At 40.2% G+C, this 21453-nt stretch overlaps 1 protein-coding gene across 1 annotated transcript in view; it reads right to left on the bottom strand.

Annotated features, from left to right (window-relative positions):
• CFAP61 (cilia and flagella associated protein 61) overlaps positions 1-21453 on the bottom strand; it is a 551989-nt gene that overhangs the window by 384081 nt on the left and 146455 nt on the right. The window contains exons 9-11 of the mRNA XM_036245530.1: positions 6466-6540; positions 2068-2246; positions 20-59 (exon numbers count right to left, since the gene is read on the bottom strand). Of these exons, the coding sequence (XP_036101423.1) occupies positions 20-59; positions 2068-2246; positions 6466-6540 (294 nt within the window). The remainder of the gene's footprint in view (positions 1-19; positions 60-2067; positions 2247-6465; positions 6541-21453) is intronic.

Below are 21453 nucleotides of genomic sequence, written 5' to 3'. Positions count from 1 at the left end.
AAATTCAGCATGTACTTACAGGAAAGAGACTGAAAACAAAATTCATAAAGTCCAATGACCTGTAAACAAACAGAAAGCACAGTCACTGACCTGCAAACAAATACAGCATCGGTGTATATTTAAAGAGATATATTGCTTTCCCTCAGGCAGTGAGTAGCCAACCACTAGTCAGAAATTGTGTCTAGTTAAACATTAATCACATTAATTAAGCTTTTGCAGAAGTCATAAGCTTTGTACATCAGTAATAAAGTATTTTTCTAGAACTGAAGGTACTATTGCAGCAATTAATAATCTCTGCACATTCAAAAAGCAAGATAGTCATTCTGTAGATATGATCCCTCCCTGGCTTTTTGGAAGAGAGATGAGTGGGGAGGGGATATGGGCATATTATAAGCTACTCTGATCCTTTTCTCTTTTATGTGCAAAAGATGTTCTGACCAGCTGCAATGTATATGCACAGGCAAACTGTAATGGGTCATCAAATTCCTGCTCGAAAATTTAAAAATCCCATTCTAAGCACAATCATATCTGAATGCAAAGGGAAAAATAAATATACACAACAAATATAGAAGGGTTTATAGGCTTTTTGGATGTCTACAATATAATTAAAACAAAAGGATTTCCCATTTCAACCTTCCAGATGTCCAAAGAAATCAAAAACTTTAAGAGGAAAAAAGCATAAGTAAAACAGTTCAAAGCGAGGCCAGGAGACCGGGAATATGTTTAAATACATTCTCTAAAGAGGAAATCCCCAAAAGTGCTATTGGTCACCTAAAAAATATTCCAGAACCTTCCAGTCTATCAAAATGGGCCAGTCTATTCCTCCTTGAGATTGTTCTGGGGACAAAATGGAAGAGTAGGTGGGTACTCTAAAGGAAGTGTGGAATCTAGGCATTGAGGGCAGGGTCTATACCTAGTCTACAAGAGGCAGCAGGCACTGAACTTGGGTGTTCTGGAGAATCACAAAGTGGGGTGACTGAGTCGCCAGCGTGGCACCATGACTCCTTGCCCTAGATCATTGTTTGGTGTCCCACTAACCTCCCTCCCAGACTCCAGCTCCAGATTGTGCACAGAGACTGAGGCAAGGGACTAAGTGGTCTAGCCTGGCCCCAGCCATCAGCTCAAGAAGGAACACACAGCCTGATTGGGCCAAAGGAGCTTTGGCTGGAAAGGTAGGTCCAAACCAGACTGTCCTCCTCACAAGCTTTTAGTGCAGAGCCCGAGCCCACTGTCTACTCTTTTAGCCCCAGATGGAGACACTGCTCTGAGAATGGGGCCATAGCAGGGAGCCAGAGCTGGGAGGTAGGTGAGACAAATTTGGTCCTTGATTGGGTTATCTAAGTCCTGAATCAAGCTCTACTGAAAATCAGTCCTGTTACAAAATATATCCTTTGTTATGTAAAACCATTATTCCATTTTTTCAAAGCTAGTTTGAGTTGGACTTTCTATGAATTGTAACCAAAAAAAACTCCAGACAAGCAGCAACCTAAATCCCAAGTTTCTCCAAAATAAAAACTTTAGAGAATGGAGAGCAGCATGTAGTTACATAAGAGATCATTTTCCAGATCCCCACTTGTTACATAGGTGAGCCAGATCCTGGGAAGCCCAGTGCTGTGGGCCTTACCCAAATTTTATGAACTGGAATCTCTGGGAGGGGGACTAAGGAATCTGTGCTTTTTATAAAGCTTCTCAGGAGCCTGGCCAGGGTGGCTCAGTGGTTGAGTGTTGACCCATGCACCAAGAGGTCGCCGGTTTGATTTTCAGTCAGGGCACAAGCCCCAGTTGTGGGCCCGATCCTCAGTGAGAGGCATGCAGGAGGCAACCAATTGATGTTCTCTCTCACTGATGTTTCTATCTCTCTCTCTCTCTCTCTCTCCCCCTCTCTCTCTCCCTTCCTCTCTATATAAAATCAATAAAAGAAAAAAAAATTTAATGAATACATAAAAAGCTTCTTAGATTAGGATATGGCAGGTTTGGAAACCAATGACTCTGCGAGATTTAAACTTTGGGCCATCAACACCATAAGAATGTCTTACCGTAACAGAAAACCTGGAAATCAGTACTTGCCTTGCTTCATGCTTCTCATCAATACAAAACAGCTGAATACAAAAAGCAGCAGCGGCTCCCATGTAGATGGGGCGGAAGTAGTTGGTCTCCCCAGGCAGTGAGATGGATGCTGGGCTCACACTACTGACACAATAATTTATATCATTTTCAGTGGATTCTAGATGGAGATTTTCTAAGTCCTAGAGCAAGGAAAGAGGAGGAACCAAATGGGAATCCTATTCATCTTCTGCAGTTTAATGGTTAGTGGTTGTATCACCTCTACATTCCTAGGACAGCTGTGACTGTCTCACCTAAAACAGATTATCCTGAGCCAGGCCTCGTTTTAAGGAGATGTTGTTAATAAAATTTTTAAAATTTATAAGAGGACTGAAACTTAAGTTCTCACATGAAGGTCAGAAAAACAAATGGTTTCAGTTGGCCTTTGATATAGGAGGCATATTTTAACTGCATCACTGGGTAGAGGTTAGAGCATGGTAGTATTATATACATGTTAATTCCATAAGAAAAATACCTCTGTTCCAAAAAGTGTTTTCATTGTGATTTTGTGCTAAAAGAATTATTGGGTCTTAGGACTGTTCAGGTGGTTTGGTGGTAAGTTGAAGCCTGGGAGGTCCAATTGCCCATCGCCACCTGGAAACTTAGCACTGAGATCTTTGGTCTCATTTTAAAGGTATCGAAGAAGGTGTTACATCTCAGTAGAGGAAAACGTTCCTTCTGAGATCCTTCTCAGAGTTCTTTTAAGTCAAAGTAATACATGCACTTAGTAAAAATTAAAATAGTACTTGCACTAAAAACATAATCAGGAGTCCCCTAACCCCCCAAGTCCCTCTCCCCATTGGCTAGCATTTTCAACTTTCTCATTTCTTTGGGTATTCACCTCTATATTTCTGAATATATGCTTACACTATTATTTCTTAATTTGTCAGTTTTTAAAATTCCCTTTTGGATATTAATGTGATGGGCAGATGTAACCCCCTTACACTACCCCCTTCCCCTTATCATAACTCCCATCCTTCAATATAATTTTAGCACAATTCAATTCCAGGTTAAAGCAGTATTTACATTATTATAAATATGTAGTTATCACTGTTCCTGAGCAAAGAAGTATGATATGACTGTGTTCTCATATGTGTACTTTGTTTTCTCTTTTTTTCCTAATTTTCTTTCACATGCTTGTCAGATTTGCCACATGCTTCTCAATATTATTTTCCAGAGAACCAAGCATTTGAGATAATCTATGGCTTCACTTCTCTCCCCATCCTCTGATTTAACTTTGCTCACCTGCCTGCTGAACCACCTGCTTTCCTGTTTCACAGCTCTTGTTTAATTTCCAGGTCTTTCAGTTGTCTTCTTTGTATAAAACCCTTTTATCACTGGAGCACTTTTCTAGCTTCATAAAACCAACAGCGCATGGTAGGTAGCAAAACTCAACAGCTAAATGGGCACTTCATGGGGTGATCAAGCACAGACCTGGCATTTTATTGGGCAACCACCTCTAGGGACATTATCTGGAGAACTTTTCTTTGGGCCTTTCAGGTTTTGAGGGGAATTATGTTCTCTAGTCACCAGCTTGAGGGACTTTGTAGACATAACAGTAGTCCCAAAAGATGTGCATGGCCTAATCCCCAGAACCTGTGGATGTTACTTTACGGGGTAAAAGAGACTTTGTAGGTGTCAATAAATTAAGGATTCTAAGATAGGAGATTATCTTGGATTATCTGGGTAGGCCCAAATCATAAGAGTCCTTGTAAGAGAAAGGTAGGAGGGTAAAAGTTAAAGAGAGTTTGGAAGATACCATAGCCACCAGCTTTAAAGATGGAGGAAGGGGCTATATGCCAAGAAATGCAAGTGGTTTTCAGAAGCTGGAAAGGGTATGAATTCTCCCCTAGAGCCTCCAGAAGGGAGAGGACCCTCCTTGCACCTGGATCTTAGCACAGTAAAAGCTGTTTGGAGTGTCTGACATCCAGAATTGCAAGATAATAAATTTATGTTGTGTTAAGATACTAAATTTGTGGTAATTTGTTGCAGTTGCAATAAAAAACTAATACAAAGACCTGACTTTTGGCCTTTGGAGAAGATGGCAGGAGGAGAAGTTCAGAGGGTCCTCCATTTGAAATAGAAAATTCCACTTATTCTTCTATTCTCCGTGCTTCCCCCATTACACAGTCTCATGTGTGCAGTCTGACTCTGAATTTGGAGCTGCTTCTGTTCGGTTTCTCCAGAGAACAGTCATCTTGTCATTTCACTTGGCGGCTAGATGACAAGATCAGTGCTGTCTGCAAGGATCCTGGTGTCCTGATACATTATAACAGACTGTCAGCAGATCCCATGTTTCAGACCAGTCCTTACCCACCTTCCACAGCAGTACTGAGCCAGTGTCAACTCCACCATTGATTTTCTTGGCTCCAAACATTTTGAAGTGCTCATTCTCTAACATCTCTCCCAGTCCCATTGCCTTTGTAAATGTGGGCCCTTCTTATTTCTTTACTGTCATTTCAGTGTTTTTTGTTGTTTTTCCCAGAAGGAAGAGGCAATAAACATGGGAGATCAATATCCATCTTGTTGACCCAGATGCCCTCTGGGGTTCCAGTACGTCTAAGGCAGTGGGGCACATCCTGTGCCCCACCACACCCTTGTGGTGTTCCTAAAGGAATGACTACCCCTTTAGAAATACTGAAGAGAAAACAGCTCTCTTGTGATGCATGCCTGACTCTCTCCTTCCCAAGGCATGGGAAGTGAGTGCCCTAATGTGGGTTTACCCAGAAGCAAACTTTGAGCTAAGTTTCTTTGGGGAGGGAAGCCAGGAAATTCTGCAAGGGGAGTAGAAAAGTGAGGCAAGGAAGGGAAGAAATGCAGAGAATTTAATGAGTATGTTACCACTGTGGACTCAATTCTGCCAAGATCTTGGGGAGACCATGGAGAACTCAACTAAGAATCAAAGGAACTAGGACACTGATTCTCCAGCTGACTTCAGTCATTGGCTGATGGCTGGTCCCCAAAGATTCTGACCTGATTGCAGGTACAACACCAGAGAAAGACCAGGAACTTGAACTCCTCCTCCTCAGGGTGCTGAGGAATGAGCAGTGCCAGAAGCACAGGTGTAGGGTCCCACAGAGCATGATAAAGTGAGACTCATAAAATGACTCTGTTCTGTACCTGCCTAGTGCACTCTCCTTCTAGCAGCACACCCTTCTCCAGGAAGCATGCATTCTCTTCTCCTCCATGCACTTACCCCAGAAGGGCAGATGCTGCCCCAAAGGTGAGGCCTGCCTACAGCCAGGTGTGTACATTTAATCCAGTAGGAGGAAGTAGTAAATTCATTTATGTTACACGTCCAGTTCAGGTTTAGCCATATAATAAAGTGGTGTTTTTTGTTGTGTTTTGTTTTTTTAATCTCTAGCTGACTTCTATGAAGACTTAGTTGGTCAGAGTCTGAAGAGGAGAGAGGAGTAGTAATCTGGTCCTCTCTCAGAATTTGAATATCTGAGATTAATGTTCAGTGAATTTGTCCCAGAGCCTCCAAGGATCACTCAACTTCCTGTTCCCTGTTCCCCCGTCAAGGGCTCTGTAGACTTTCGGGCTGACTCATTCCAACAAGAGGCGCTTGGGAATCCACTGAAAGTTCATAACTATAGTCATCACTGGGGAATAAGAATGTCTGATCATATCAGTCTCCCACTTAAAACCTTTACAGCCTTCCTCTGCTCCTTAAGAAAAGTTCAAAATCCTAAGCAGTGTTCACAGAACCCTACCAATCTCTACCTGAATTCTCAGGTTTCTAGCAAGAAACAGGCCATACAAACCAATGGAGTGGACAAAGCAGGTTTAACAAAGGACCTTATGTGAAGATGTGGGCAGGGTGAAGGAAAACCAACAAAGGTGAGGAAGTGCCCAGGAACAGTAACTGGCAGAAGATGCCACCATGGTTGGCCCAAATCTGTCACAGGAAGAGCAGTTACTAGAACCTGGGATGCAGATAAATGACATATGCATGTAAGTGTGTGTATGGGAGTACATATGTACCTATGATACATGAAATTGCAGAAAAGTCTTACAAATGTTTTTCCCCTACAAAATGTCTTCTCTGTGGACAATGGAAAAAAGAGAAATCAATTTTAGTAAAGTCAATTTTACTAAAATTGTTTCAGATAGCTAATGTAGAAAATGTAACTTCTAGGTCTGAGCTGTGCAAGAGATAGGGAATAGAGGATTAGTCACAGTGCAGTAGAAGTTAATTGAGGGAAGTTTTGTGGAGTAGGCCCTAAAGGAGGTGGCAGATATCAATTTGTAAGATAGCAGCAGGGAGCCTGGAAGAGAAAAGGTCACAGACTCAGATGGCAAGGACTGAACCACATTGGGGCCACACAGGCAGTACACAAAGCCTTGTGCAAACCCTACCTCAATTTCACCAGTATTTCCACTTTGGACTATTGGTGAAAGTTCCTTAATTGAGGCTTCTTCTGCAACTTTTCCCTGTAAATCACAATTGGAAAACATGAAAAGTAATCATCGCCTCAGTGGCTCAGAGCCCAAGCTCTGACGCAAACTGCCTGGTTCAGATCCTGGCTCCACTGTTTATAGGCTGTGTGACAATGAGAATGTTATGGGGCCTCAGTTTCCTCATCTGGAAAAAGGGGCTAAGAGCAGCACCTACCTCATTGGGTTGTTATGAGAATAAAATAAGGATAAATAAGTAAGCTAGAGAGAGAAAGAAAGAGAGGGAGAGAGATGCTTTGCACAATGCTGGCATTTCCTAATTTTCTATAGATGTTAGTAATAATAACTAACATAAAATACTTTTATTCTTCTGTGCAAATTAAAAGCTGCACTAGGTTTTTAAAACTGCTTTATTGAGGTATAACTGACCTATAGTAAACTGCATATATTTAAAGTGTACCTTTTGAAAAGTTCTGACCTATGCATTCACCTGTAAAAATATCACCACAATAAAAATAATGAGCATACACATCACCCTTAAAAGCTTTTGTGTTTCTACATGCCCCCCAACCCCCATCCTATGACACTCTGCAACCCAGCAGTGGTCTGCTTTTTGCTGAGTCTATATATGGATCTTCTGTTCTGCTCCATTAATCAATTTGTTGACACTGACACCATTACTACATTGTCCTAATTGCAAGAACTTAATAGTAAGTCTTGAAATCAGAAGTATTAGTCCTACAACTTTGTTCTTTTTCCAAAGTTGTTTTGGCTACTCTTGATTCTTTACATTTCTGTATGAATTTTGGAATGAATATTTCAATTTATATAAAAATTCCTTCAGAAATTTTTACTGGGATTGCATTAAACAATTTGGGAAGAATTCACATATGGCAATATTGAGTCTTCAACCACGAACATGGGGTGTCAGGATAGCTCTTCAATTATTTAAGTCTAATTACATTCTCTCAGAAATATTTTATAGTTTTCAATATACACAGGCCTTAAACATCTTTTGTCAGATTTATCTCTAAGTATTTTGTATATTTGTACTATTGTAAATAATATTTATTTTAATTTCTAATTGTTCATTGCTGTCATATACAGATAAAATTATATTTTGCATATTAATTTTGTATATATTTAGCAACTTGCCAAAGTAGTTGTTAGTTCTAATAGCTGTTTTGTAGATTCTAGATTACTATCTTCAAATAAAAGAGAGTTTTAATTGTTCCTTTCTAATCCAGATGCTGTTTCTCTTCTTGTCTTTTTGCACTGGCTTGAACTTCTAGTATAATTTTGAATAGAAGTGGTGAGAGCAGACATTCTTGCCTGGTTCCCGACCTTGGTGGAAAGATGCAATCTTTTACCATTAAGTATGATGCTAGCAATAGATTTTACAAAAATAACCACTATCAAAATTAAGAAGTTAAATATACCAGATTGTGGCAGGCAAAACCAGAGGAGGGTGAGTGTGTGAGAGAGTGAGCTAGTGTGTGAGAGAGTGTGAGTGGACATGAAGGTGGACGACCAAACTCATGCAGTGCAGAGACTCAGAACAGAAGGTTCCTGTGCTGTAGACAGGGAGAAGCCGGCTACCTTGTACCGATTCTCCCTGCACTACAGGAAGGTCGCACCATTTTGGAAGATCCTGGGTCTTCCCTGGGAGGAGGCAGTGGGAGAGGCTAGGGCCCAGCAACCTGAGCCACCAGTGCACCAGACACCAACGGACCAGTGGACAATCTGTGTCAACACAGAGTAATGCACAGTAGTGGAGCTCCCAAGGTGCCGCTCGTGGAAGTCACAGATAGCCAGGTCCCCAGCACTCTCCTCCAGAGTAGCAGCCCAATCAGAGTCAAGATATACCCACAGCAACAGAAGATGGGGAGAAGATACCCATCACCAGGAAACAGAAGCACAGATCAGCAGCTGAGACCCATCCCCCAAAACACAGCAAAAGCTGAGCAGGAGTTGAGCCCCATGAGGCAGCAGCACTCCCCAGCCCCCAGTGGCAGGGCCTGGGGCTCCACATAGGACTGTGCAGTCCAGAAGTTCACAACACCACTGGGAAGCCAGGGTTCCAGAGGGACTAGTACAATCCTGCTGCCCGCCTGTGGGACTTGCAGGGTACTGCGGCACCAGAGAGGCCTGTGCAACTCAGCAGCCTACAAGAGTGGTGGGAAGCCTGAGGGACTGGTGCAATACAGCTGCCTGCCCACAGGACCTGCAGGGTGTGGGGGCACGAGACAGGCCTGTGCCATATAGTCACTCCCGAGACCTGCAGGGTGCTGAAGCAGCAGAGAGGCCTGTGAGACCCAGCAGTCCATAAGACAGGCATAGAGCCCGGTTCCCAAAGAAAACAAGCGATCAAGTTACCTTCGGGACCTGCAGGGTGTGGGCAACAGAGAGGCCTGTGCCACCTAGCTGCGCACAAGATAGGCATAGAGGATGTGAAAATGGAGGCGGAGTGAATGGAAGCTACACAGATGATCTCCCAGGAACAAATGGAATTACTACGAAAATAAAGACAAATCCTCGGAAAAAGCAACAGAGAAGCAGCAGGACAGGACCATATAACCAGGGATACTGGTAGGGTCTGCAGAGGCATGAGAGGGTGGTGAGCTGGAAGCCCATGGACTGCAGCAGTCTTAGCTGTGAGCAACACCCTTGGGGAATAAAGACCAAGCTCACTCCACAGCGCAGAGAGCCTGGACAGACCGCTAAAATAGGCACAGCCACTCACCTGGGGGCTATGTCAGAGGGAGAGCATACTGGGCTGGAACTCTGTGGGGAAACCTGGGATTTGGAGGGCACTCAGAGTTTTGGCTGAGTTGTGGCGACAAAGCACTGTGGCCAGTGTGCTCCTTCCCAGAGCTGTGGGGAAAAGCAGCCCCCCACACCCCCACCTCCCCCACCCCCCTCCCCGCTTCAAAGATTCCAGTGTGCTCCTTCCCAGAGCTGTGAGGAAAAGCAGCAGCCCCCGCCCCCTTCAAAGATTCAGCCTTTTCCAGGTGAGGCAAAAGAAATGCAAATTGAGGCTCATTAACAACAAGCATCTATCCCACACTCTGGAAATCCTTTCAGGTAGAACACCAGAGATACATTCCAAGGCACTTAGTAACTGAGACTACTACTCTCCAAGAAAAAGCTAGAGGATAACTGAACCTTTCCTGGGCTTGCAAATCTACACAGGAAAGTAAGACTTGACAGTGGTGCTTAACATGGGCTCACCCAGGCCCATCCAAACCCAGTAGAGTGAGCCACAAACAGCAGAACAGCAACACCCACAGAGAAATTAGACAGGTTCCAAAACCCACTTAGAGAGCCAAAGGGTGAAACAAAGAAACGAATCCCAAATGAAAGAACAAGAGAACTCTATCAAATGTAAGATAAATGAAATGCAGCTAAGCAAATTATCAGAGGTAGAGTTCAGAGCCATAATCTTGAGGAAGCTCAACATATGAGTACGAACATCAGCACCATGAGTAAAGATATAGAAACATTGAAAACCAAACAAGCAGAGAGGTAAAATGGCTGCGGAGTGAACGGAGCTACACAGACCGTCTCCCAGAACCAAACTGGAATTACAACTATAACACAGACAAATCGACGAGAAAAACCAACAGAAAAGCAGCTTGCGAGGACCATACAACGAGGGACACTGACTCCATCCCGGTAGGCTTGCGAAGGCGCGAGACGGGGCTGGGAGCCCACGGTCGGCAGCTCGGCAGTGGCCTTAGCTGGGAGCAGCGCCCTCGGGTTACACTCCCAGGCGGCTCCACAGCGCAGCCGGGACAGAGGCTGAAACAGCCACAGCCACTCACCTTGGGCTCCGGCAGAGGGAGGACAGACTGGACTGGAACTGTGTCGGGACACTCTGGGTTTGGAGGGGGCTCAGAGCTTTGGCTGAGTGCAGCCACTCAGGACGGTGGCCACATTGCTCCTTCCCAGAGCTCTGAGGAGAGGCAGCCCCTCCCTCAGAGATCCAACCCCACCCTGTGGGCCATTGAAGTGTTAATTGAGACTCACTAACAACCAGCATCTGCCCCACCCTCGTGAAAGCCCCTTGGCTGAGCACCAGAGGGAGTTTTTCAATCAACTGACAACCCAAAACTCATCAATTAACCTAGACTGCTAGCCTCCAGGCAAAAAGCTAGAGGATAACAGTACGTTTCCTGGGCTGGCAACTTTAACCAGGAAAGTAAGACTTGACAGTGGTGTTCAACGTGGGTCCTCCCTCGCTCATCTAAACACAGGAGAGGGAGCCACAAACAGCAGAACACCAACACCCACAGGGAGAACTTGGCAGGCTCCAAAGCCCACAGTGATAGCCAAAATGGTGAAACACAGAAACAGAAGCCAAATGAAAGAGCAAGACACCTCCACCGAAGATGAGATCAATGTGGAGCAATTAGGCAAGTTAACAGAGCTAGAATTCAGAGCCATGATCTTGAGGAAGCTGAACAGCATGAGTAAGGACATAGAGACACTGAAAATAAGCCAAATGGAAATTAAAAACCAACAACAAGAGATAAAAAATGACATATCCGAAATGAAAAACACATTGGAAAGTTTAAAAAGCAGAGTAGGGGAAGCTGAGGACCGAATCAGTGAATTAGAAGACAGGGTAGAAAAAATCAACCAATCAGAAAAACAAAAGGAAAAAACTATTAAAAAACAGGAAGACAGCTTAAGAGAACTATGGGACAACTGGAAACGTAATAATATTCGCATCATAGGAGTCCCCGAAGAAGAAGAAAATGAGCAAGGGATAGAGAATATATTCAAAAAAATAGTGAGAGAAAACTTCCCTAATTTGGTGAAGGAAGAAGGCATTCAAGTTCAAGAAGCACAGAGAGTCCCAAGTAAGAAGAACCCAAACAGGCCCACACCAAGACACATAGTAATTAAAATGCCACAAATTAAAGTCAAAGAGAGAATCCTAAAAGCAGCAAGAGATAAGCAACAGGTTACCTACACAGGGAACCCCATAAGGCTCTCAGCTGACTTCTCACAAGAAACACTACAGGCCAGAAGAGAATGGCATGAAGTAATCAAAGTCATGAAAAACAAGAATCTGAATCCAAGACTACTCTACCCAGCAAGGCTATCATTCAAAAGAGAAGATCAAATAAAGACTTTCCCAGACAAAAAAAAAGCTAAGTGAATACATTAGCACCAAACCAGCACTGCAAGAAATGTTAAAAGGACTGCTGTAATTAGCAGTAGAAATGGGAAGAAAAATAGAACCACACTAAACAAAAATGGCAATAAATAAGTACACATCAATAATCACCTTAAACGTAAATGGATTGAATGCTCCCATAAGGAGACACAGAGTAGCTGATTGGATAAGAAAGCATGACTCATCTATATGTTGTTTACAAGAGACCCACCTCTCAACAAAAGACTCACATAGGTTGAAAGTGAAGGGATGGAAAAATATTTTCCAAGCAAATGGAAAGCAAAAAAAAGCTGGGGTAGCAATTCTCATATCTGATAAAATAGATTTCAAAATGAAGACCATAACTAGAGACAAAGACGGCCACTACATAATATTGAAAGGATCTATCCAACAGGAAGATATAACCTTGATAAACATATATGCACCCAATATAGGAGCACCAAAATATATTTAAAAATCTTCTGGAGGACTTCCAAGGAGAAATCGACAACAATACAATCATAGCAGGGGACTTCAACACCCCATTGACAGCACTGGATAGATCCTCTAGGCAAAAAATTAGCAAGGAAACAGAGACTCTAAATGAAGCACTAGACCAAATGGATTTAATAGATATCTACAGAGAATTACACCCCAAAACTACAGAATACACATTCTTCTCAAGTGCACATGGGACATTCTCAAAGATAGACCACATGATAGGACACAAACTAAATCTCTACAAGTTCAAGAAGACTGAAATCATATCAAGCATCTTCTCAGATCACAATGGCATGAAACTAGAAATCAATTGCAACAAGACATGCAAAGACATTTCAACACATGGAGGCTAAATAGCATGTTATTAAACAATGAATGGGTCACCGAGGAGATCAAGGAAGAAATTAAAAACTTTCTGGAAACCAATGAAAATGAACACACAACAACACAAAATCTATGGGATGCAGCGAAAGCAGTTCTGAGAGGGAATTTCATAGCACTACAGGCCTACCTCAAAAAACAAGAAAAATTTCTAATTGACTGTCTCACCTCACAACTTAAAGAATTAGAAAGCAAACAAAAAGAAAACCCCAGAGCAAGTAGAAGGAAGGAAATCGTAAAGATCAGAGCAGAAATAAATGACATAGAGACCAAAAAAACAATTCAAAGGATCAATGAAACAAAGAGCTGGTTTTTCGAAAAGATAAACAAGATTGATGGACCCTTAGCTAGACTCACCAAGAAACAAAGAGAGAGAACCCAAATACACAAAATCAGAAATGAAAGAGGAGAAGTAACAACCAACACCACGGAAATACAAAATATCGTTAACAACTACTATGAACAACTATATGGCAACAAATTCGACAATCTAAGCGAAATGGACCAATTTCTAGAAACACACAGTCTCCCAAAACTATTCCCGGAAGAGATAGAAAACTTGAACAGACCAATAACAACTAAGGAAATTGAAGAGGTAATCAAGACTCTCCCAGCAAACAAAAGCCCAGGCCCAGATGGTTTCACAGGGGAGTTTTACCGAATATTCAAAAAAGAACTAACACCCATTCTCCTCAAACTATTTCAAAAAATTCAAGAAGAAGGAAGACCTCCAAACACGTTCTATGAGGCTAGCATAATTCTAATTCCAAAACCAGAAAAAGACACTACGAAGAAAGAAAACTACAGGCCAATATCCCTGATGAACATAGACGCCAAAATCCTGAACAAATATTAGCAAATCGGATACAGAAATACATCAAAAAAATTATTCACCATGAACAAGTGGGATTCATTCCAGGGATGCAAGGCTGGTACAATATTCGCAAATCAATAAACGTGATACACCACATAAACAAAATGAAGAATAAAAACCACATGATCATATCAATAGATGCTGAAAAAGCATTCGACAAAATCCAGCATCCATTTCTGATAAAAACGCTCAGCAATGTAGGAATAGAGGGATCATATCTCGACATAATAAAGGCCATATATGAAAGACCTACAGCCAACATCATACTCAATGGACAGAAACTAAAAACATTTCCATTAAGAACAGGAACAAGACAGGGATGTCCACTTTTGCCACTCTTATTTAACATTGTACTGGAAGTCTTAGCCACAGCAATCAGACATGAAGAAAAAATAAAAGGGATCCAAATTGGAAAGGAGGAAGTGAAACTGTCATTATTTGCAGATGACATGATATTATACATAGAAAACCCTAAAGACTCCATCAAAAATCTATTAGACTTAATAAATGAATTTGGCAAAGTAGCAGGATACAAAATTAACATCAAGAAATCGACGGCATTCTTGTACATCAAAGATGAATTCACAGAAAGAGAAACTGAAAAAACAATCCTATTTACCATCGCTCCAAAAAAATTACGATACCTAGCAATAAACTTAAACAAAGAAGTAAAGGACCTATTTGCAGAAAACTACAGGTCCTTGAAAAAAGAAATAGAGGAAGATATAAAAAAGTGGAAGCACATACCCTGTTCATGGATTGGAAGAATTAACATCACTAAAATGTCCATACTACCCAAAGCAATCTATAGATTCAATGCAATCCCCATCAAAATACCAACGACATATTTCATAGAACTAGAACAAATACTTCAAAAGTTCATATGGAACCAAAAAAGACCCCGAATGGCCACAGCAATCTTGAAAAAGAACAAAGTAGGTGGGATCACAATACCAGATATCAGTTTATACTACAAAGCGACTGTAACCAAAACAGCCTGGTACTGGCACAAGAACAGGCATATAGACCAGTGGAACAGAACTGAAAACCCAGAAATGGACCCAAGGCAATACGCTCAATTAATATTTGACAAAGGTGGCAAGAGCATACAGTGGAGTAAAGACAGCCTCTTTAATAAATGGTGTTGGGAAAATTGGACAGCTACATACAAAAAAATGAAACTAGACCATCAACTTACACCATACACAAAAATAAACACAAAATCGATAAAAGACTTAAATGTGACCCGTGAATCCATAAAAATTCTAGAAGAAAATGTAGGCAACAAAATTTCGGACATCATACGGAGCAGAATTTTCACTGATACATCACCTAAGGCAACAGAAATAAAGGAGAAAATGAACACATGGGACTACATCAAACTAAAAACCTTCTGCACAGCAAAAGAAACAATCATCAAAATGGAAAGGCAACCCACTGTATGGGAGAACATCATTGCCAATGATGTATCAGATAAGGGGTCAATTTCCAATATGTATAGAGTGCTCATACAACTCCACAAAAGGAAGACAAAGAACCCAATTAAAAAATGGGCAGAGGAGCTGAATAGACACCTCTCCAAACAGGACATACAAATGGCCAAGAGACATATGAAGAAATGCTCAACATCACTAATCATCAGAGATATGCAAATTAAAACAACATTGAGGTATCACCTCACACCTGTCAGAATGGCCGCCATCAACAAATCATCAAACAACAAGTATTGGCGAGGGTGTGGAGAAAAGGGGACTCTAATACACTGCTGGTGGGAATGCAGACTGGTGCAGCCGCTATGGAAAACAATATGGTGCTACCTCCAAAAATTAAAAATTGAACTTCCATTTGACCCAGTGATCCCTCTGCTGGGAATATACCCTAAGAAGCCTGAAACACCAATCAGGAAGAATATATGTACCCCCATGTTCATAGCAGCACTATTTACAATAGCTAAGATCTGGAAACAGCCCAAGTGTCCACCAGTAGACGAATGGATAAAAAAGCTGTGGTACATATACACAATGGAGTACTATGCAGCGGTAAGAAAGAAAGATCTCTTATCCTTTGAGACGACATGGAGGGACCTGGAAAGTATTATCCTAAGTGAAAGAGGCCAAGCAGAAAAAGACAAATACCACATGATCTCACTTACATACGGAATATAATGAACATAACAGTCTGAGGAATACAGTAGACCCAGACACATGGAAGTAGGGCACAGACTGAAATCCCTCAGAAGAGGGGATGGGGGGTGGGGGGGTGGGAAGAGATAAACCACAGAACTTATATGCATGTATGCATGACCAATGGACATGGACAACTAAGCCGGGGACAGGGTGGAGGGGGGGTGGGGTGGGGGGTGCCAATGGGGTAAAAAGGTAAAATATCTGTAACAAAAAAATAAATAAATTAAAAAAATTCATAAAAAAAAAAAAGAAAACCAAACAAGTAGAAATGAAGAATGACATAGCATAAATTAAGAACACATTGGAAGGACTAAACAGCAGAGTATAGGAAGCGGAGGACCTGATCAGTGAATTAGACAACAGGGTAGAAAAAAAAATCAACCAATCAGAAAACCAAAAGGAAAAAATCAATTAAAAAACAGGAAGACAGCTTAAGAGAACTGTGGGACAAGTGGAAATGTAATAATATTCGAATAATAGGAGTACCCAAAGAAGAAGAAAATGAGCAAGGGCTAGGGAATATATTATAAGAAAACATCCCTAATTTGGTGAAGGAAGAAGGCATTCAAGTTCAAGAAGCAAAAATAGCCCCAAGTAAGAAGAACACAAACAGGCCCACACCAAGACACATAGTGATTAAAATGCCAAAAATTAAAGACAAAGAGAGAATACTAAAGGCAGCAAAAGATAAGCAACCAGTTACCTGCAAAGGAACCCCCATAAGGCTCTAAGCTGACTTCTCAACAGAAACACTACAGGCCAGAAGGGAATGGCATGAAGTAATCAAGGTCACAAAAAACAAGGATCTGAATCCAAGACTACTCTACCCAGCAAGGCTATCATTCAAATTAGAAGGTCAAATAAAGAGCTTTCCAGACAACAACAACAACAAAAGGCTAGGGGAATATATTAACACCAAACTACCACTGCAAGATATGCTAAAAGGACTGCTGTAATTAGTGGAAGAAATAGGAAGAAAAATAAACCACACTAAACAAATATGGCAATAAATACGTACATATCAATTACCACCTTAAATGTGAATGGTTTCAATGATCCAATGAAAAGACACAGGATACCTGACTGGATAAGAAAGCAACACTCACATATATGTTGTTTACAAGAGACCCACCTCACAACAAAAGACTCACATAGGTTGAAAGTGAAGGGATGGAAAAAATATCTTCCAAGCAAACAGACAGGAATAAAAAGCTGAAGTAGCAATACTCATATCTGATAAAGTAGATTTAAAAATGGAAGCCATAACTACAGAAAGAGAAGGCCAGTACATAATATAGAAAGGATCTATCCAACAGGAAGATATGACCTTGGTAAACATATATACACCCAATATAGGATTACCTATAGAGTCCACCTTCTAGAGGACTTCAAAGGAGAAATCAACAGCAATACAATCAGAGCAGGGGACTTCAACACCTCGCTAACATCATTGGATAGGTCTTGTAGACAATAAATTAACAAGGAAACACAACTCTAAATGAAGCACTAAGTCAAATGGATATATTACATATCTACAGAAAATTACACCCTAAAACTGCACATTCTTCTCAAGTGCACATGGGACATTCTCAAAAATAGACCACATGATAGGACACAGACTAAATCTCTACAAGTTCAAGAAGATTGAAACCATATCATGCATCTTCTCAGATCACAATGGCATGAAACTAGAAATCAATTGCAACAAGAACATGCAAAGACATTAGAACACATGGAGGCTAAATAGCATATTATTGAACAATGAATGGGTTACCATGGAGATCAGGGAAGAAATTAAAAACTCCCTGGAAAACAATGAAAATGAACACACACCAACACAAAATCTATGGGATGCAGTGAAAGCAGTTCTCAGAGGGAAGTTCATAGCACTAAGGCCTACCTCAAGAAACAAGAAAAATTTCTAATACACTATCTAACCTCATAACTTAAAGAACTAGAAAGCAAACAAACAAAAAAACCCCAGAGGAAGTAGAAGAAAAGAAATAGTAAAGATCAAAGCAGAAATAAATGACATGGAGACCAAAAAAAAAAAAAACAATTAAAAGGATCAGTGAAACAAATAGCTGGTTTTTGAAAAGATAAACAAGACTGATGGACCCTTAGCTAGACTCACCAGGAAACAAAGAGAGAGAACTCAAATACGCAAAATCAGAAAGGTAAGAGGAGAAATAATAACTGACACCACAGAAATACAAAGAATTGTTAACATATATTATGAACAATTATACAGCAACAAATTCAACAATCTAAGCGAAATGGACAAATTTCTACAAACACATAGTCTCCCAAAATGGAACCAGGATAAGATAGAAAACTTGAACAGACCAATAACAACAAAAGAAATTGAAGATGTAATCAAGACTCTCCCAGCAAACAAAAGCCCAGGCAGGATGGTTTCATGGGGGAATTTTACTGAACATTCAAGGAAGAACTAATACCCATTCAAAAACTTCAAGAAGAAAGAAGACTTCCAAACGCGTTTTACGAGGCCAGCATAATTCTAATTCCAAAACCACAAAAAGACACTACAAAGAAAGAAAAGTGCAGGCCAATATCCCTGATGAACATAGATGCCAAAATCCTGAACAAGATACTAGCAAATAGAATCCAGCAATACATCAAAAAAATTACTCACTGTGACCAAGTGAGATTCATCCCAGGAATGCAAGGCTGGTACAATATTTTCAAATCAATAAATGTGATATACCACATAAACAAAATGAAATATAAAAATCATATGATCATATCAATAGACACTGCAAAATCCTTCGACAAAATCCAGCACCCATTTACGATAAAAACACTCAGCAATCTGGGAATAAGGGGATTATATCTCACCATTATAAAGACCTACAACCAACATTATATTAATGGGCAAAAACTAAAAGCATTTCCCTTAAGAACAGGAACAAGACAAGGATGCCCACTTTCACCACTCTTATTTAACATAGTACTGGTCTTAGCCACAGCAATCAGACAGGAAGAAAACATAAGATGAATCCAAATTGGAATAAAAAGAAGTCAAACTATCATTATTTTCAGATGACGTGATACTATATGTAGAAAACCAAATACACTCCATCAAAAATTTACTAGATTTAATAAATTTGGCAAAGTAGCAGAATACAAAATTAACATCAAGAAATCAATCTCATTCTTATACACCAATGATTAACTAACAGAAAGAGAAACTGAAAAACAAAAAAACAAAACAAAACAAAAAAACCCATTTAATCCCATTTACATTCATGGCAAAAAAAATTAAGATACCTAAAAATAAACTTAACCAAAGAAATAAAAGATCTATTTGCTGAAAATTACAGGTCATTGAAAAAAGAAATAGAAGATGATATAAAAAGGTTGAAACAAATACCTTGTTCATGGATTAGAATAATTAACATCATTAAAATGTCCATATTACCCAAAGCAATCTATAGATTCAACGCAATACTCATCAAAATACCAACGGCATACTTCACAAAATTAGAACAAGTATTTCAAAAGTTCATATGAAACCAAAAAAGACCTCAAATAGCCACAGCAATCTTGAAAAGGAAGAACAAGTTTGGAGGAATCACAATACCAGATTTCAGGTTATATTACAAAGTGACTGTATTCAAAACAGCCTGGTACTGGCATAAGAACAGGGAGATAGATCAATGGAACAGAATAGAGAACCCAGAAATGGAACCAAGACAATGTTCTCAATTTATATTTGACAAAGGGGGCAAAAGCATACAGTAAATACAGCCTCTTTAGTAAATGGTGTTTGGAAAATTGAACAGCTAGGTGTTTCAAAAAGATAAACAAGATTGATGTACCCTTACCTAGACTCACCAAGAAACAAAGAGAACCCAAATACACAAAATCAGAAATGAAAGAGGAGGAGTAACAACTGACACCACAGAAATACAAAAGATCGTTAACAACTACTATGAACAATTATATGGCAACAAATTCGACAATCTAAGTGAAATGGACAAATTTGTAGAAACACATAGTCTCCCAAAACTGGACCAGGAAGAGATAGAAAACTTGAACAGACCAATAACAACAGAAGAAATTGAAGATGTAATTAAGACTCTCCCAGCAAACAAAAGCCGAGGCCCGGATGGCTTCACAGGAGAGTTTTACCGAACATTCACAGAGGAACTAATACCCATTCTCCTCAAACTATTTCAAAAAATTCAAGAAGAAGGAAGACTTCCAAACTTGTTTTATGAAGCCAGCATAATTCTAATTCCAAAACCAAAAAGGGACACTATAAAGAAAGAAAATTACAGGCCGATATCTCTGATGAACATAGATGCCAAAATCTTGAACAAAATAATAACAAATCGGATCCAGCAATACACCAAAAAAATTATCCACCATGACCAAGTGGGATTCATCCCAGGGATGCAAGGCTGGTACAATATTCGCAAATCAATAAACGTGATACACCACATAAATAAAATGAAGAATAAAGACCACATGATCATATCAACAGATGCCGAAAAAGCCTTCAACAAAATCCAGCATCCATTCCTGATAAGAATGCTCACCAATGTGGGAATAGAGGGATCATATCTCGACATAATAAAGGCCATATATAAAAGACCTACAGCCAACATCATACACAATGGGCAAAAACTAAAAGCATTTTCCTTAAGAACAGGAACAAGACAAGGATGCCCACTTTCACGACTCTTATTTAACATAGTACTGAAAGTCTTAGCCACAGCAATCCGACAGGAAGGAAAATAAAAAGGATCCAAATTGGAAAGGAGGAAGTGAATCTGTCATTATTCACAGAAGACATGATATTATACGGAGAAAACCCCAAAGATTCCATCAAAAATTCACTTGACTTAATAAATGAATTTGGCAAAGTAGCAGGATATAAAATGAATGTCAAGAAATCGATGGCATTCTTATACAGCAAAGATGAACTCACTGAAAGAGAAACTAAGAAAACAATCCCATTAACCATGGCAGCAAAATATTAAATTACCTAGGAATAAACTTAACCAAAGTAATAAAGGACCTATTCACAGAAAACTACAGATCGTTGAAAAAAGAAATAGAGGAAGATATAAAAAAGTGGAAGCACACACCCTGTTCATGGATTGGGAGAATTAACATCATTAAAATGTCCATAGTACCCAAAGCAATCTATAGATTCAATGCAATCCCCATCAAAATACCAACGGCATACTTCACAGAATTAGAACAAGTACTTCAAAAGTTTATATGGAACCAAAAAAGACCTCAAATAGCCACAGCAATCTTGAAAAGGAAGAACATAGTTGGAGGAATCCCATTACCAGATTTCAGGTTATACTACAAAGCCACTGTAATCAAAACAACAGGTACTGGTACAAAAACAGGCATATAGACTAGTGGAACAGAACAGAGAACCCAGAAATGGACCCAAGGCAGTATGCTCAATTAATATTTGACAAAGGTGGCAAGAGCATACAGTGGAGTACAGACAGCCTCTTTAATAAATGGTGCTGGGAAAATTGGACAGCTACATGCAGAAAAATGTAACTAGACCATCAACTTATACCCTACACATCAATAAACTCAAAATGGATATAAGACTTAAATGGGACTCATAAATCCATAAAAATCCTAGAAGAAACTGTAGGCAACAAAATTTCACACATCATACGCAGCAGAATTTTCACTGATACATCCCCTACGGCAACAGAAACAAAGGAGAAAATGAACACATGGGACTACATAAAACTCAAAAGCTTCTGCACAGCAAAAGATACAATCATCAAAACGGAAAGGCTACCCACTGTATGGGAGAGCATCATTGCCAATAATATATC

The sequence above is a fragment of the Molossus molossus genome, unplaced genomic scaffold (genome assembly GCF_014108415.1).
Source record: "Molossus molossus isolate mMolMol1 unplaced genomic scaffold, mMolMol1.p scaffold_m16_p_6, whole genome shotgun sequence".
In the NCBI taxonomy this organism is placed as follows: Eukaryota; Metazoa; Chordata; class Mammalia; order Chiroptera; family Molossidae; genus Molossus; species Molossus molossus.
This window is presented reverse-complemented; position numbering and strand designations above follow the sequence as displayed.